This window comes from Ptychodera flava, chromosome 16, assembly GCF_041260155.1.
Source record: "Ptychodera flava strain L36383 chromosome 16, AS_Pfla_20210202, whole genome shotgun sequence".
Taxonomy (NCBI): Eukaryota; Metazoa; Hemichordata; class Enteropneusta; family Ptychoderidae; genus Ptychodera; species Ptychodera flava.
The window spans coordinates 20866976-20886032 of record NC_091943.1 but is presented as its reverse complement, the minus strand read 5'-3'; the positions used below and the strand labels follow the sequence as shown (position 1 = coordinate 20886032).

The 19057-nt window shown below is 39.6% G+C and overlaps 1 protein-coding gene across 8 annotated transcripts in view; it reads right to left on the bottom strand.

The window, feature by feature from the left end:
- LOC139114258 (uncharacterized) overlaps positions 1-12270 on the bottom strand; it is a 112388-nt gene extending 100118 nt beyond the window's left edge. For 7 of the 8 annotated variants that reach the window (XM_070675845.1, XM_070675847.1, XM_070675848.1 and 4 more), the window contains exons 1-7: positions 12093-12270; positions 9130-9193; positions 3673-3983; positions 2228-2375; positions 1620-1786; positions 1275-1456; positions 526-675 (exon numbers count right to left, since the gene is read on the bottom strand). In XM_070675845.1, the coding sequence (XP_070531946.1) occupies positions 526-675; positions 1275-1456; positions 1620-1786; positions 2228-2375; positions 3673-3983; positions 9130-9193; positions 12093-12179 (1109 nt within the window). In that variant the 5' untranslated portion in view covers positions 12180-12270. The remainder of the gene's footprint in view (positions 1-525; positions 676-1274; positions 1457-1619; positions 1787-2227; positions 2376-3672; positions 3984-9129; positions 9194-12092) is intronic. The other variant, XM_070675852.1, reaches the window with a different exon arrangement.
- Positions 12271-19057: the final 6787 nt, after the last annotated feature.

The window sequence follows — 19057 nt, the reverse complement described above, 5'->3', positions numbered from 1 at the left end:
ATATATATATATATGTATATACATATATATATATACGCATGCGCACGCTCTCCAACGTAACCGTGCATACAGGATGACTATTCGAAAGAAACTCATTGCGAACACAACCTACGTCCGCTTACGTTCTCCCAATCAATGCAATGGCACATATGGTAGCAATTCCGGAAACTTAAACTCCTTTATACTTTAAACTCTTTTTTTTATCTTTCTCTCTCTTTTTAAAAGTAGAAAATGCCTAAAGTTTGTCAATGACAACATTATATAAGCTTACTAGACCATTTCGCGTAGTCAAGACTTTGTATACGAACTCACTTCACACTTAAAAGTTAAAAATTCACTGCTTTCAGTAATAAAATTTTAAAAAATATCAAAGTTATGGACGTTTTTCAATTTAGGCTTAGTATTAAGCGAAATGCCGTAAAGAAAGTTGCGGGTTTGTTCAAACTTCCCTAATTAAGCAAGTTTTCTACATTGTATTCCGAACCAAAAGTTATTGCATTAGTTTTGGCTAAAAAAGAGACTTACAAATGAGCAATCTCGTGGGCAACGGTGAAAACAAGTCCGTTTGGACCGTGATCTTCTGCGATAGAACAACGTCTGTTTTCGTCGCAAGCCGTACCGATGTCGAATGAATTCCCTGTAACATCGCTGTGGCCTCCAAAAGCCATGTCTCTCCTGAATGATCGAAGGTAGAAGAAAGAAGGAAAAGAACTTCGGATTAATTAAAGAATCCTACAGATAAAATGAACGGCGTTCATATCGACAAAGCAATAGCATTGAAATATTGCATTTATACGCAGACCAAAGATTTTGCCACTGTGGCACATAGCATACATAGAGTCAGTGTAGTATTCAACAAATTGTCGGGCAGCATTGCACACTTAAGTGCAGAGTACCACAGTACCTGGTTTGTAGAAAGGAAGAAAAGCGTAAGGTTTCTTGAAAACGTGCATTAAGCATGAAGAAGTGAATCACTACAGACTCGCCCATGCACCATTAACGGAATAAAATACATAAAACACACCGTAATATGATACGAATGAATCCCTGACTAAAAATATGATGATGACACAATTTTCAAAATTAAAAGTATTCATTCAAAACTCAGCATGTTGCGTAAAGCAAACACGTGATTTTTGGACGGAAAGAAATAATTTGAAGCGATCAGAACGCAAAAGGTTATAGTTTGGTATAATGTTGCTAACATAAATAGGTAGGGTAGGCTGCACGAGAGAGTCGTAGTAAAATTTCTCGGTTTGTGGATTTGTCGTTACCTGCTTATAAGAACTGAGATATCGGCATTTTCACCACGCTGCCAAGCACAGAATTGCTGTAGACTTGTTTCAATGTTGTCTGTTATCTCCAGGTTTGGCAAAGCTTCTTCAAGGATTCGGATCTTGCGGATGTGAAGTTTGATATCCGCGCCGAGAGTTTTATCCTTGTATAATCCTGCAACCTGTATGAATGATCAGAAGATTGAGTTGTGTTCAAAGAGCAACTTGTGATAAATAGATTGTCCAATGTGAAAACGGTTATATAAACAAATAAACGATGCCCTCACTCAAGTTGGTTACACCACTCATGAAGGCGGGAAAATTTACAGGATGTCGTCTGCTCACCTGATTGAGCATGCTCAGAAGGTAGAACTCGGTATCTTCGCCATACTCTTGTTTTACCGTCTCGTCAGCGACAACCAAGACTTCTACATATTTTGTTTCGTATGCATTGCCCCTGGACTCGACATCTCGCTTTTGACGATCGACTTCTTCAGAAACTAAGTTTCCGCCTTGACAATATTTTGGAGTAACATTGCATTGTTAGAACAAGCACGGATAAAAATTTGAAATGCACCATAGTAGGATATCTCGACAACGAGGACCATAACACGTCAAATGTGTGGTAACGGCATATATAATGGTTTCATTTCTCATCCCTTTTCTGCTACAATGATCGAGCAAAAGGACGATATGTTTCTGAACTTTTCCTAATTTTTGTGTGAAATTCTTTTCACGTAGTTTCGACCTCACGATAAAAACACGTCACTGATTTTAACCCCCCCCCCCCCCACCACAGCTCTTAGAAACTGTGCTTCTCGATAATTTAAACCTGGGGACGGTAAATCAAAAATCAAAACATTGGGTAGATAAGTTGAATCAAGACATCAATATATTAGGGGTAGCATTTTGACTTGCAATTTGTGCTAAATTGTCCTCGGAGCACTTTTTACCTTCCATTGCACATTTTGATGGCGTCCTACTCAGCTTGTGCATTATATGGGCTTTGGGTTCGTCTGGGTCAGCCATGAACTTCAGGGCATGATCTTTCTTCAAAGGTTGAACGTGGTATTCGGCATATTCCGTTCGAATCGTGGCAGTCTAAGGACAGAGACACAGAGATATGTAGAGAAAAGGGTTATCAAATCGGTGGCGTGTTAATATGAGTCACGACATTTCCAGTTATTTAATACTCCTTTGAACAGTTATATATATATATATATATATATATATATATATATATATATATATATATATATATATATATATATATATATATATATATATATATATATATATATATATATATATAGATATATATATATATATATATATATATATATATATATATATATATATATATATATATATATATATATATATGAACTTAAACTACCACCACATGAGGGCGTCAGACATGATAAATATGCTTGAAAAGGTAAAGTAAACCTGATCACAGAAATCGCCGTGAAACAGTCAGCATCTCTAACGAGAAGGAGTCGCCCGAAAGTTACAATACTTGGAAACGTGATGACAATATGTTCTTCAGATCGTTCCATCCTTATTTCGCTCAAATAAGATCTTTTGGTCAAAATAATAGACGTCTGTGAATATGAATGATATTATCAATGTATTGAGAAACAAATGTCGGAAGCACAGGACGCTCCAACATTCCATCTTTCAGCTTACATATGCTGAGCTGAGCAGTCACCATGCCCCATGGGCTTATGTCAGGTGACCATGTTCACGGACCACTGGAAAGATTCCAACTATTTATTCTGAGTCACACTTTGGTCAGTCTATTGTTTCGTCGTACCAGGCACCATTGCCGGATAGTTGTGTCAGATGCAGTACTTTCTATCCTCTTTGAGTTTCACATCACGCATCTTCTTCCGCGTTCCACTCTAAAATTTCTTTCAAATCATCGACTTGAATTGAGCGAGTTAATGACAGCGCGCATAGCTTGCACTGATACCTCTCCAGGGCATAGGCTGTTTATGCCAAAAGTCTTTCCCGTCACATTCGGGAAATCTGAGTGCATCATTTTTGTGTGGAGGATGTATTACAGGTAAAAAGATGTCTGTCTTTTTGCAAGATTTTGTTAAGTTCGTATAGTCTGAAAAGTCAGTAACACCTAACCTAGTTTGAAAGCAGAAAGCATATTGTCTGGATCCTCTTCGTCATTTGGTACTGTACCCAAATGCACATAAAGGTGACATAATTCCATGCTGATGAGCACATACTACTAGTTACAGTAGCAGACCTGTTAAAAAGAGGTTGCATTTGACATACAATCATATCAACTACACAACTTACGGATTTAGCATGTTTTATTTTAGAAAGTATCACTTTTACCGACAAACGCCAATTTGACAAGGATATGTTTGTTCATACTCACCACGCCACCACTGCAAGTACTGGCAAATGTTGCTGACCCATTGTGATACAGGGACGTGCCTTGGTAGTAGCAGTGCTTCGAAGCCGGGCGAAGGGTTGAGCCATCTCGCCGTGTGTGTTGGATCAACAAACTGTCCGAGAAAAGATCGAGAGCCGGCTGGAGTACGAGGTGAAATTCCTCCTCGAACGCGTTGAAGATGTACTCCAAACTCTGTTGGTCCAGCTCCTCGTCATCGTCATCCTCGTTCAGAAACTCGCTCGACCGCCTCACCCTACGGACGGGCCATGGGTTCACGATCTCGAAATCTGGAACTTGATTAAAAGATAGGTCGCGTGGACATTTAGTCATTTAAGAAAAAGGAGTTGTCTGCAATTTTACCTATTCGAAAAAAAAAATACAGAAAGTCTCCAAATCCGACGCTATAAGAGACGTCTTCATACTTAATTTTGGTACAAGGAAATTAAGGCTTATATACCATGAAAAGCAACGTGAAAAAAGTTTACTGGTATCATAGAGAAAGATAGATAGTCTATATGTTTCTCTGTGCTGGTATTGAACTACGATATGTATCCTTATTTGATAAATGATGCATTTTTTGGCTCGTATCATGATCGCTTTCTTTTGACCTGGCAGAGTCTACCCGTGTACAGTGCATTCAGTGCCACACATTCCTTATGTTAAACTAAGATAGTGTTGATTAAATAGTATAACATCACTTTTCGAGCAGAGAGTTATTATTATTAACCTGTATCGAGTACAATGCCTCACCTAAGTGGTGCCTTAAAAACTAAAAAGGACAAGTGAAATTTGAACAACGAAAGCATCGTAAAAGACTCTTATGCGACTTTTAGGTCCATTTATTTGCAAATCTCAGACAAGGGTGCACGTCTATGGAATGTTTTTGCTGCCAAATACTTATAGGAGTAATAGTACCTGCACGAGTGTTGCTAAGTTCGTTGTGTCAGAGGACACGCCCAGATAATGTCAGCGTTTATTTTGATTTTTTTGTGGATAAAAGTATCGGACACCATTACATGAAAACATTATCCACTGTACCTATTGTGTCTATAAGAGAGACTGGATTCTCTGGTGAATTGGTGTTCCACTTGGCGTTTTAATGCGGACAGCATAAACGTAATATCCACTTGTCTTTTCAAGTCCATTACAAATTGTATGCATGGTTGCCTCGGAAGCTATTTTTAGCACGCAAACCGATGTACTGTTCTATGCATACCTGCCCATCATCGACAGGACAATGGAGCTTTGGTATCATTTGCAAAACGTTTTGGCCTCCCGGCGAGTGACTTGTCCATCAGAATTTAAGCCCGTGTTGTTCAAGTTGACCATCAAGCTGGCTGATTATATATGATATAGTATTTCTCTTTTGTCCACCTTACACTCTGCAAACAAAATTTGCCAGTAATATCAAAATTTTCAGCTCATGTAAATGAAAAGCCTGCGTCCTTTTATGCGATGTTGGTGTGCTCCGGACATCGAAATGGATTACGATTCTGCTAACAATGGGGTTAGTGTATAAGCCTCCGAAAAATGTTGAAACTATCTGTATCGTACACATTTGTCAATCTAGAAGACAAAACAATCATTGAAAGAAACTTATTATATGAGGAGCAATGCCACCCTGTCCCTTGATGTAAGATGTGGGTGCACTCTTGTGAAAAACAAGCCACTTTAATTCAGAGCGTTTTAAATATATACACGTGTACATACTAAATTTCTTATCCTTGACCTTGCCGGTGACACTTTGTCAAGACATTTCTATCATGCATGATGACGAGTAGCCTTGAATCTAGGTCAGTACAAATGCTAGCACCTTAACCAAACGTTCAGTCTTTTACAGCCTGAGGGGCGGCAAAGTCTTGCCACCTATTTAAAGTCCCACCCCTGGGAGAGTAAATATGAAGACCCAAGGAAACATACCGAACAAGGAATAACAGAGCTTATGTAAAATACGAAACTAGCAACAACATAGTTTATCTAAAAATATGAATAAATTATGAACTACTTAATACACAATAATATTGTTCCCGTTTATGTTGAAGAGCGTATATATCACTTCCTAAAGGCGCCCATTGACGTCGCGAACACACGGTAAACCTCTTTTACTTGCCAAATCTGCATTATCGAAAGCCACATTGTGCAGGGTCAACTCCTTGTTATGGATTCAACGTGGTTGTGCAATGTCAGTAATGATAGGCATAATCTCGCGGTATGACTCCTTATCGTTCGCGTCAAGGGCTATGAGCTTAGCGTAAATTCCCAGTGACTCCTGACAAGTTCAATTCCAGTAGCTTTGATCATTATTGACAAAGTCTCATTTTAAATGAGACCCTACAAGGGCGACGCAGGCCTTGTTTCACACCACTTACCGAACAATGACTTTGCAGTTCTACTGGACAAAGCACAAGGACATTTGCGGCGAAGTACCTCTTAGTACTCTCATGACTTGGGACGGCAATTTTAACTCGCTTAACGGCCTTACCATGTTGAGGTGAGTAGCATTTAGTTGCTTTTGCGCATGTTTCTCCGCTCTTTATCTGGAGTATACGTACTATTCACGTCATATATCTTATTAGTGGCAATATTACCCTATTGACGACATCTTCACCCAATTAATTAATCGATGGCAATTAAAATAATTGTTTAGAATAGCATAACACATTTACACAATGAAGCGATTAGTCACTGTTTGGAATATTAACCGAGAGTTTGTCATGAGACACTATTTATCGTAGCAAAAGAAACTCGGAAAGAAAAACCGTCGACGTCACAGGCAAATGATAGGAATGGAAAAAAATGCAATGAAGTTACGATTGCATTCATGTTTCGGTTACCCCTAAAAGTCGAGGGAAAAGTTTGGGTGTGTCAGGGAAGTGACGAATATGAAACCTTTGGGCAAATTTCACGGAAAATTGCCGACGAAATGACATGTAGTTTATTTACACATGTAAGACTAGAGTTGCCTGCTTGCACTGATGCTTCCATTATACTTTATGGAAACAAACAAAATCGTTCGACTACATTATACTACTGTCACCTGAGTGAAAGGTATAGGTTCCCATGAAATAGATGACTAAATCAATATACAGGTAAGCCATTGTTATGTATTATGCGTTATATTAATAAAAAAGAGTTTTGGTTGTCGTATTATTGCACTGCATAAACATATCATACTATTTTCGGCTTTTCACCGTATCATGCACATTTTTTGAAAATCTCCACGTCATCACGCGTAAAAGAAATTCTTGTAGAACGGCTACCATTTTCACTACTCATTTCTTATATACATTTCTGTCACGTTGTGCTTCAAAAGTTGCGTCTGAACTTGCACTGGAATTTAACCGAAGTAATCTCCTTTTAGACTGCAAAACAACATAATCGTTATTATGTTATTTCTAGCAGTACACGCACAGAGGATTCGATGACCCAGGCCACACAAATATCACGTGATATGTCATCACCGGAACTCGCTTCAAGACGTGGGGTAAACATATTGTGACAGCGAGTCTTGCCGACAAGGAATATCGTGTGTACTCAGTAAATATACACCAACGCACTACTCTTCAAGAAACATGAATACGAGGTTGCGTGATGACGTGACCCGAGCGGACAGTTCAAATCAACGTAAAATTTTATGACTGACATTAAAACTATGCTGAACGGTGAGTCGTAAAAGTTGGCATTCATACAAGAGCAGTGTATATCGATAAGGACGCACTTCACTCGGCCTAGTACAACCTGTTCACAGCTAACACGTCGCATCGTGCCGTACGAACCCTCTTTTATCATACACCCTTTGTTTCAGTTGTGCCCATTGGAATATAATATTTTTAGTCGAGTCACGAAGAATGGAAAAGAATTTGACATGTGACATGCATAACTCACCTAAATAACCACCATTTGCATAATAACTTGTATAGTCGCCAGTACGTAACAATCTATTGTTCAATTCAACCCTTTGAGTGCCAAAGTTAACTTTTCTTGCCTTTATAGAATGCGACATAGCCAGCAACTTTTTCAGATCTAGACAAGTTTTTTTTTTCAGATTTTTCCCAAAATTTTCATCAAAAATTGCAGCGATTGAAATTTTATGTCTATTTGGTCTAAAATTATCAAAAAATTGCTGAAAAATTAATAAATATTGGTAAAATGTTACACTGAAATTTCGGTTGGAAAAATTACAGCACTCAAAGGGTTAATAGTTGTAATATCATGTATACCTATAGCAAGATTTACACCGCTAGATACACTTGATGGTTGATGAAGATACCTCAAAGGAGACGATGTCACTGAGGTCAATTCTGCAATAGCTGTGGGTCAATATCTGTGGTTGTGGTTCTCTAACGGGTTTTCTCTCTTTAAAGTGCTAATTTCGACTTCGACGACTTTTTAAGGTGTGATGGGCCTTAAAAGAACCATCAGAAATCCACCACAGCTATGGACCCACAGCTATTTTTTTGCCAGCACTGTACTTTAAAAAGTTTTGGTGGCAAGTGACAGCAACTGACATTCCATGCATCTTTTACGGTATAAACATGCACAACAGTCTGTCAAACAAAAGTTAAATGATGCCTCGTTTGCTTTCCTTTACTTTTGAAGTAATTATCTCGGCAACATTCACTCAGAGCGAGTATATATAGATGTTGGAAAAGAAGTAGGTCACAAATAGTTTCAAACATTCTGTGATAGTTGTCTGAGGTGACCCTTGTTCACTAGCGTTTGTGAATGATCATGACAACCCCATTATACTTCGACATACTTTCTGACTGTATTGTGACCCAGCACATTCCAAAGCCATTGAAAAGTTATTATCAATCCACAACCACTTGTTCAGGGGAGCACATAGCTCGTGTTGTGTTTATCTTCCACCGTTCATGCACTGTACATCCAAAGTCACCTGTGGTCTATTCCGCTCTGCGTCTATGCGCCCCATAGACGTGTGTGAAGGCACAGTCCCTCGTGGGCTATTCAGGGTTGTTTCTCGCTTATGTACACTCGTCTATGGGGCGAATAGTCCCAGATAACCCAGGCCCACGAGGGACTGTGGTGAAGGGTTCTTCTCAGGCATATGTACACACGTCTATGGAGCGCATAGGCCCAGAGCGGAATCGACAACAGGTGACTGTGTGCACATCGGAAGAAACTGGGTCACGTAGTCCTTATGGCAGAAATCAGTGCACGCTTGAGTGTGTCACCATGGTGAATTAATACATTCAAACTTCTTAAGATAACATTAAATTTTGCTGCACCGTAACATGGGCCCAGTATTGTTAAGCTTTGCCCTCTTCAACTGTTTACGCCTGCATGCAACACTGCATTCGCAAGCCCGCGTGGTCTATTGTTTAGAGCCTCATATACGTAACCATCATTTAAACATCGAAATTAATGGGAAAAAACCATTGTGACATGAAAATTTACATATTCAAGTTTGACACCTACCTTCGCCTTCATTAAGAGTTTCAAGGTAGGAAGACAAGTCTTTTAAAGTGAGGCCACTCGACTCCTGCAATACAAGAATATGTAATCGTCTTAGATCTAGTAGAATTGAATGGCGCTTTTGAATTGCCCATATTCATATATACCAAAGTGTAAAGCTGTCCTCGTAGGAAATTACAGTGCTCGATGCCAAAAGCAAATATATAATTGATAAGCTTGCTTATTATTCATAGGTAAGCACTTACATACATCCAGTGTCTACAGGTGTTAAACACTGGCACACTAAGAAAAATATATTAATTTCCCTAGCTGTCACAAATACCCCTATAGGTATATAGATAGGTACATGTTTTTTGTAGGTAGGTGGTAGGTAGGTGGGTAAGTGTTTTCATCGGCTCTTTGACCAATTTTGTTAATTTATTGAGCTCGTTGTCATAGATATCCAAAGAAGTGCATGGCTTGAGCTGGTAGAAGACTCATAAGTATTGATCGCCAACTCAAATACTCAGTGTTGATCTTGGCCAACCACCGTCGACCAACATATCAAATCTCTGCTGTGTATGAGTAAACTTACAAATGAGTTGGTAAAAGAATACTTGAAAGCTGAATTTAATTATGTTCATTCATTTAAATTTGTGTACTTTTAATTTTTCACAAATTAAATATTATTGTTATCTATTTTGGATGCATTACATGTCCTGGAAAATGAAGCTCTCGTCAAATTATACAGATGTGGTAGTTTTCGGACCACTTTTTCGATTTTTTTCATCTCGAAATGCTCGGGCACGTCCAGGAAGTCTCAGCCGACTGATGTGCAGTTATGCAAAACTTATCCCTAGGTCTCAAAACCCATGTTTACGTAATGGCACCTTACAAAATCCGGAATCCGGGTGATTGTATAAATAGAAAGTAGGCATGGGCAGGACGACACTGTGTTCGTTTAGACACTGGACTTCCGACTACTATCGGACACAAAGATTGACGGAGCGACTGGTTTCATTTGTGCATTCAGTTATCAGTTCGTTAATGCCTAGATTTGCAGGAGAGCTTACATTACTCCGAGCCATTCGTTTTTTTCATTTGATTTGATTTTCATTTCGTTAAGCTGTCTGTATAGGGCAGTAACAGATGATGTATCTGTGATTTCCGATTGTTCTCCGCAGGCGTGGCTGTCTTTCGTAACACGGGGACCAGTTTTAGGGGGGGGGGGGTTTAAACGTAAAAACTTATGAACAGCATAAGTATACTTAACCTGCGGGTTCCTATCTGTCACTGTGTTCTATATAAATATAAGTTAGCTGTATTTGTTTTTGCCATAGCCTGTTTGGTCATTATGCTCCCCAACTCTTTAAATCTATTTCAAAAAACACAGCATATATAGCTCACTATACAAGGGGTGACGCATCAGTGATTTTGAATTGAGAAGGACATATACATGGAGCAAACTTTGTCTCCCTCTCCGTTTTACTATGACGGGGTCGTGTAAGACACCATTAAAATCCAGTGTCATTCTCAAAAGGTCGGGTTCATGGAAGGAGCAAGTGAAATCAAATCGAAATATTTTACGCGCTACGTGTTGCTAGGCGCCTGTCGCGCGGCTAGCCCGTTGAGTACCAATTCTGAGGTTGACACGGCAGGGCTATTTAGCCGATACTCTCGACTTCGTTGTGTACCTACTCTAATTGTTCCATAGCCTCCTCAACAATGCGTATACCTATACCTAAACGGAAAGTCCGTGGCATTTTGAACCGCATGACACTCCGATAAAATGCGTCACTGTTGACAAGGCCGCGTGACCCACTTGCCACTTGCGTGGAGTTTACACATCAGAGAACAGACATAGCTGCTCCGAAAATCCGCTTCTGTACATGCCATCTTACAAACCCGCACTTCTTGCTAGGAGGTGCTGGTTACAAGTGTAAAGCCCTATATATAGCACACAGAATGCACTTCAAAGCACAGTGCCTCCGTGACTGTGACCACACCACATCCTCCCTTCTACTTCAATGACCAAACTGACATGCCTCTCAGAGTATATGAAATTCAGTTAAACTTGAATGAATATGTACAGCAATGAATGTCCTCTTCGCATTGTTGGCATTCCAGAGAAGCCACCAGTGCTGCAGTACACGTAGGTGTAAAATTTAGTTGAAAAAAAAACCCGCATCATGCAACAAAAAGTGGTGTCATGCAACACAATAGCACAAAAGAGAGACACTGATTAACATTATCTGTTCAATCCTGATTTTCAACAAGTGTTATTTTTCTATAAAGGGGGTCTTTCTCATCTTAAACCTGGATGTCAAAATGACGCATTTTCTCAGACACTATTTGCGATGGAATGGCTGCCGATGAAAACTCGTCTGTGCAAATAGTGTTAGTTACGTGGAAAGTTAATTTGTCTATTCAAATGCTTTCGGTCTGACCTATTATAATCACGCTATTTCAATACTTCTTCGAATAGAAGTTACTGGATGCCCTATGGAAATGGAGTGAAATGGAGCACTCTGGAGTAACCTGCTGCTTGCAGAACCCACCGGTGGGCTTGTTAAGATCATAATGCAGATATTAAAATTGAGGAGAATTGATTTGGGCGTGTTGTATCTGCTAATTAGTACAATTATTCGCAAGCAAACGTGTCTAGAGTTGTGACTATGTATCACTTGTAATTAAAACTATCATCGCCTTAGTTGATAGAAGAAAATACGATTTCCTTGACAAAATTATATGTTGAACACCACCACCAGCATACATCATAGTGTAGGGTATGTAACACCACCTGCTGATTTGCGATTTGTATTAGCGGTTAAGCGCGAGTATTTGAAGTCAACAGAATACCGGTTGAACCTCACGGTGCCCATGAAGAGAATCGGGCGTGGATTTCCCTGGCACCGAGTCAAGTTGGCCCGGGCGTGTACTTTCGTGACTGTCACTTTTTTAACGCATAAATCCTGCCAGAAACTCACCGAGTTAAACTCGCCAACCGGCACAGCAGTGATCAAGCTTGCAAACAGGCAGACAACCAAAATCGGGAGAATATTGGTCGCGGCCATGTCGATCGCAGAGAAGTAGAGGCCTCTGGCTGCCTTCACAGGGACGGTACAGGTACGGAAGGTAGTTTTGCAACACACTCACTAAAGTATAAAGGACTAACATTCTATCTCCTTATTCATATTCAAATCGGAGGAGAAAGGATTTAATTTCCATTCTTAGGGGCGAGGTCACACACCTATAAAGAAAGGAAGGGTTCAGTCACTGTTAGTGCGCCCTCGGTGGGTCTCTGCTACCTCCACGGTGAAAGTAAAAGTGCAGAAAACTGGAGACTCGACAAGTTCAAGATTTTCAAGATTAAGTGGCTTTACATTGCGAGTTTAGGTAGCTGTGTTATGGCGGCCACTGAAGAAAAGGTTACAAAATCTACCCCAAAACACAACAATTTCATTTTGTCTCTGCCAAGGAAAGTATAGTCTGCAAAACTGCAGCTGCACTCCGAATCGTTTGGTGGGTCCGGTGGTTCAGCTTTCCGATGAGTGCCTCATTCACGTCACAGCGCAGATCTCGATGGCCTTGCCATTTGAAAGTGACTTCTCGGCTTGGTTCCCAGGTATTTTTGCGAGACGGTTGACCACTTCGATGCCTGGATACTATCTGAACCTCGGCAGTGAATCTATTGAAATAATTTCCCGCTGTAAAAGCTTTGCGTACAACTTTGCCGCTATGAAATAGTTTATTGGTAGTGTAAATGGACAAAAAACAACATATTGGGGTGAAATGGGACCTTATATTTTGTGTCTACCTGTTACAGGCCTCCACTACAGATTGTCCGTTGAGATCCCTGATACATGAGCAATATACGCAATGTACATTGTACAACCATAGACAGTATATAGGGGGAAGACAACTATCTTGTGTTGACTATTATGTGAATGCATCTCAATGGTACTTTTAGCTGGTTATACAAATGGTTTGTTACATCAGAGCAGAGTTACTCATGCCTTCGGCGATATTCCTTTCAGGTGTCAGCGTTCACGTTTTTGTAAAGCACGGCTCCCGATTAAAGAGAGACAGTGCGCGTGAGTGTTATTTGAATCTTCCGATTCGTATAACTTCGCAGGTGATACAGTACAGCAGTCAGGAGGTACGCCGATGCCACTAGACTGTTGGTGCATTATGCGTCGTTATTCAATACTGTCGAGGCATTGGTATACAGGGATGAGTAATTCGTAGCTTGTACCAGTCAGCATTAGTCTCCATCAGACCAGGAACAATCGGGTGGGGTCACAATTTCATTCTAGAAAGACGGCGCATGTTAATGACATGAGGGCGCACTGTGAGTCAGCCTTGCCACGCCCTTAGCAGCTATTGTTACCTGCCTTGTAGTGTTTTGTTGTCGTAACTATTTTGAGACATCCTTTTCAAATCACTTTTTATTCTGCTAGATAGTCGATTATTGTTGTAAATAGAGATAGTTCGGCATATCGTGCAAAGCCAGTTTGCTGACATGCAGAAGATACCAACCACAACCAATTACTAGTTTTTCAGAGGGCGGAATGCTAATACCAAATTAAAATCGAAAAAACGAAAATCGCGTTCCAATAATTAGTTTAGCGGAGACCATGATTAGTAAACATTGCAAACGACGCCCATTCACACTGAATACTAAAAGACAAAGCGAGAATCCAACCTACTGAATATGTCTCGCTTCTACGGTCTATGGTGCCATATGCAGAGAATGGTCCATGCGAAAGGACCAGACGAAATAACTAAAAATTATTCCTGGAACCTCCTCCTATACATATTTTCTTCTTTATGTTTTGTGATATCTTGCAAAATGGTCACAAATACTCACGCGTTGTATCTTTGTTTTATTTGACAGCAATAATATGCCTATGTTCCACCAACAATACTTCCAGGTTATGTTGTTACACGACAATTTGGGACTAGCATGGTCTGACGCAGACGACTGACGTCACAGTAACATACTGCATCATTTGAAGCATTGTTTTTTGTCTCTACGTCAGAGTCCAAGACGGCCTTCTTGATGATGATTACTATATCAAACACTCAGCTCACAAAACATCGCTGTCAAACTATCAAGGAAGCTGTGTTGAGGCACTATTTTATAGAAGTCAAATATGGAATCAAAGTAAAAATAAAAATCACATAGAATAGAGCCCGATCTTAAGAAAGTTTAAAAGATTGAAGCATAGTATTAATTAAAATTTGCTTCAGTTTACATTTTATTCGATGTTGCATGTTCTTGTCCTTCTCCAAAAGGCATATTTAATCGCTTTGTAAACACTACCTGGATATTTCTCATGCATTATTATTATTGACGATCAAATTTAAGTCATCAATATCAACCCGGCTAATATGTAAATTGAGTGTCAACAAGCTTAATTATCGGTCATTTCCAAATGCCAAACCTTTCACTCAATTATCCTCTGTTCTCTACACATAATTAGCGTATATGGTCATAAAATTATCGGCTATGATTCGTTAAAAAAAATCGCTCGCCGCTTCCGTTGCTTTGTTAGAATCCAAGGAAAAAATACTTTTGTCTGGTCCTAAACCAGTTTAAATATCCGCCTTACCAAAGAGTTGGCTCGAGTACTCTTGACTGACTTTCTTACCACTGAGCTCACGCAAAGTAAATGAAAAGTCACTAAATATTACAAAAAGTGAACAAAGTCTAATAAAGCTTGCCATTTCGGATTGTCATGTATTATATTATCCATATGGTTGATGTTGGAGGTCTTAATGTTTGCACAACAAGATCTTTTATGCATAAATGAAATTAAGAAAATGTACAATGTCCAAGTACCAGGAATACCGAAATATACAGAACTGCTGTAAAATCTGTAATATTCTATTGCTTTCACTGACGCCGACATTCTATCAACTTCAAGGTACATTGCCTCCCACTCTGTTTCTGATGTCTAACGATTGATTTTGAATAGTTATATAGTGCTACCTTGGTACACGTTTTCGATAAATATTTTGGAAGAAAATGCTTCTCTGCAACATTTACAATGGTCAAGATATTTGGCATAAGTAATCTTTCCTTAGAGAACAACCGGATATGAAATACAACGGATACCTGCGATGCTCCCTCAGAGGTGACACGTTATAAGAGTGCTGGTATAAACACGCACTCCGCGGTGCTTGTGGTACGTCCATGATCTAACGCCTTTATTTGTCAAACGTTTATTACACTGTTTACTGACACGTGTCATTAAGGGGTGTTTATAGTTTTTATGTGTTCATTTTAACAGTTGAACTTCATAAAGCACATTTGTCCTTGGGGAACTTGAAGTATTTGATCCGTGTTTTCATATGTAATATGACTATTATCATGAAGACGGATAAACGCAGGTTTATTTGGATAACGTTTTGTTCTCAATGGTGTTGAATCAACGCGCTAGGAAAAAAGGGAGCATTATTATAAAAGCCCAAGGTCTGTCATGTTAGCCAATGTGTTAACACTAGATCAAAGTCCCTGGTACTGTCACTTACCATACCAGATGAACGTCAAAACGAACAGTGTTTATTGAAGGCAGTAAACTTATGCGTTTCGAAAGTGAGTGACTGATACTTTTGCTGAGAACTTCAACTATTCTCTCACCTAATCCAGAACAAAGATAAGAAGTCACTGTGCAAAGCTTGGCGCTAGATAAATAAAATTTCAAACCTTTTCCAGTATCTACAATTCCAAATTGCCGCCATCCCCGTGTTCACTGTATAGGGAAAATATAATTTTGTTTTTCTCGAAAAACTAAGACCGTGACCGTGACTCTCTTCCTTCCAAAAGAGCTGTAAAATGGATAACCCTGAGTGGTAGATCAGAAAAGAATTGTAAAAGTTTGAGAGTCTGAATATCTGTCCCCAAGGCACATTCTACCTTAAGGCAAAGTGGCATCAATGCATTGACACAGACAAGATCAATATACATGAAGTACATTGCGGTCGATGGGCAATCTTTCATAGCCAATGCGAGTTTCCCAGTTTCTGTTGAATCGCCGACAGTACTTTTATACAATTCTCGGAAAAAGGTGGTGAGGAAAAGAGCGGGAATACATCACTGAGATTCAAAAGTTTCAGAACGATGAAAAGCGATACAATGGCTAACAGTCCTTCGGGAAATAGAAGATGAGTTCAATGACTTGGTTAGTCAGTGAGCATTACCTGCAGATAAACTGTACAATGATTACAAAGGAATCAACTGAAGGATGTGTTAATGGTGTATAGCCCGATAAAGGGCAGCGGTTGTTTGAAATAAGACATGGACAATCGGTTCAGTCAACAACAGCTTATTTGTAGAACCCCGTGTTTACATCTTTCCTGTACGTCTGTGATCATACCACGTATTCACCCAGTTCTTTTAAAAACGGGTTTGCCATAATCACGATTAGTTTATGGATACATTCGCACAAGCAATGCACCCTTCGAATACGCTAAGAGGAAAATATTATAAAAAAGGGAAAAGTTAGAATTTTAAACTAACTTCTGATCAGAGTATCAGTGGAGCCAACAGAAGGGTGAGGTGGGGCATGTTTTGACTCAGAAGATCCAGGATACTGTATTCGGATCTGTTAAGACTGTGTTACTCTAGAGGGCGCATGTTTCATAGCGGGTTTCTAAAGGTGCATTCTCTCCATAGATAAATTTCAACTACCAGACTATGCTTACCTGCAACACATATTCTGTTATTTTTTTCCCAAATTTAGTCTCTTTGACTGTCTTGATATCTGTCGTTCAAAAGCCCAGTATGACGTTTTATTGCTTTGTCAATCGTGTCTGTATCTTTGACTTGGCATTAAAAGAACAATAGCTGTTACTCTTATCAGTACAATAGCTGTAGTTTTATTCTTCAAAGCGAGTAGCTTTCTTATCATCCCACATGTGATACATCAATATGATAAAGCATTACCTGTGACAACTCAAGTATTGTTAAGGGCATTGGACGTTATCCATAATAAAATAAAATCTAGTTCGGATAAGAAACCAATTGTCAACACTAACATGGATCATCGTTTATATACTGACTGTGTTAACTGGTTGAACACTACGAAACAAGTCATACCTCTGTCATAATTTTGAGAGCAGAGAAATAATTGCAATGTTTTTTGACTATGCACAAGGAAGCATTAAGAGAAAATCTGATCAAATAAGTCTGGTTGGCGACTGAAAAGACACGGTGGATCACACTCAAGTCGGTGATGTCTGTGTGTCATTTTGTTTTGCGAAAAGTACGATGAAAACTTCATCTGTGCCCTGCATACTGTCAGGGGGTCACTATGTCTTGAAGGATGATGAGATTCAAACCTATACGTCAGTCCAAAATACATGAATACCGCGGATTGATCCATATTTATTTTAAGGTAGTTCGCGCCTCGAGAATGAGACTTAAAGACTTGAACTTTTGCTCCAATCTTCCTCAGGCAAACTTTCAACCGTTCTCTTTCAAAATCAAGAATAAAAATCGGGGGGTCACCGTGCATTCCGATTTTCAGAGAACTAAGCCGGTGAAATCTTTATAAGATTCAAAATGAGCCCCAACAAGTTGTAAGTCGATAATATTTTAAAAGTTTGAGATGCAAAATATCTGTCCCGGCGTATTCTGAATTGTGATTCATAATCATTGTCAAAGATGACATATCTTCTACAATGGAAGTCTCAAGGAAAGGAACTTTCGCTCGCAAAGATATTCGTAGACTGAAAGATCCGTCGCTCGAGGGCGCTCTTTACGCTCCTCCCCCCCCCCCCAAGAGGAGGGGAGTGCAGAGAGCGTCCTCGAGCGACTTATCGTTCAGTCTAAGATATTTAGTGCGCTATAATAATTTCTCGCGGTTCGATAGTATAGAGAGAAATTGATGTCTTCGCGTTACGTAAATTTGACACGTGGCATTGATAAATAATGTGTGGGCGGGGCTATGGCGCTATTAGTGGAAAATTAGGAAATTAGATATTCAGTCTAGCCAGACACTTCAGCAGCCTACAGACGGGTTCGTCCAAGTTATCATCGAAAACAAAGGTGTTGTTTTGTTTCGTATTGAGGGAATGAACGAAAGTGGTGAGGTCCGACACCACTCCGTGATCCTGTGTTATGCATTGTTTTCGGACACAGGTTTCCAGAGAATTTCCCTTATCTAACTTAGGTTTTTTACCTCTGGTTTGTCCTGGACGGCATGCACAGGCGATGCGTGTACTATTTCATGTGCTTCCGCCACGCCATTTGCTTCCGCACCCCGGTATAATGTGTACTGTATACTTTTCTCTACTTGTCTGTAATAAAGCTGCCCCTCTGGCTGATCCATCATTAATGAATGAATGGAGTGGAACGTAATTCATTTATTAGAATGAGAGTGTAGAGAAGACCTAGTGCTACACGCTGTACGGGGGCAAGTACGGTATTTTAGTCTGAGCGCCCTCTATATCACAATGACGGGATGGTCAAGAAGGTTGACGTATCAGATGGCATCATCGTCATCATGGCAATGAACCAGAATACTGACATTATGGTCTAACTTATCTCTGTAGCTTTGCTTTACGCTTGAGCTATTGCTTTAAATTTATGCTTTAGAACGTGCTATTAACGCAGCTCTCTTACGATTCCGTTGTTTTGTAAAGCTTCCCTGGTGAATTTATTTTTGGCGTTCGGATTTCTAACAGTCCTAAGCTTATAGAGTGCGGACTTAAATTCAAGTCGATAATCACACAATGACAGATGATAATCAACAGTAGCATAGGGGAAGGATCCATAGCATTGATAAGACCTACTCCCATCAGGTGCATATACGAAGAATAATGTACTATTATTATAGTCGTTTACTCATTTCAAGTGTCCGGTATTGCGACATGACACTAGGAACGTTTAGATTTTACTTTTCCCCGTACCATGATTTATCTCAGAGTGACTTTATTATGATGT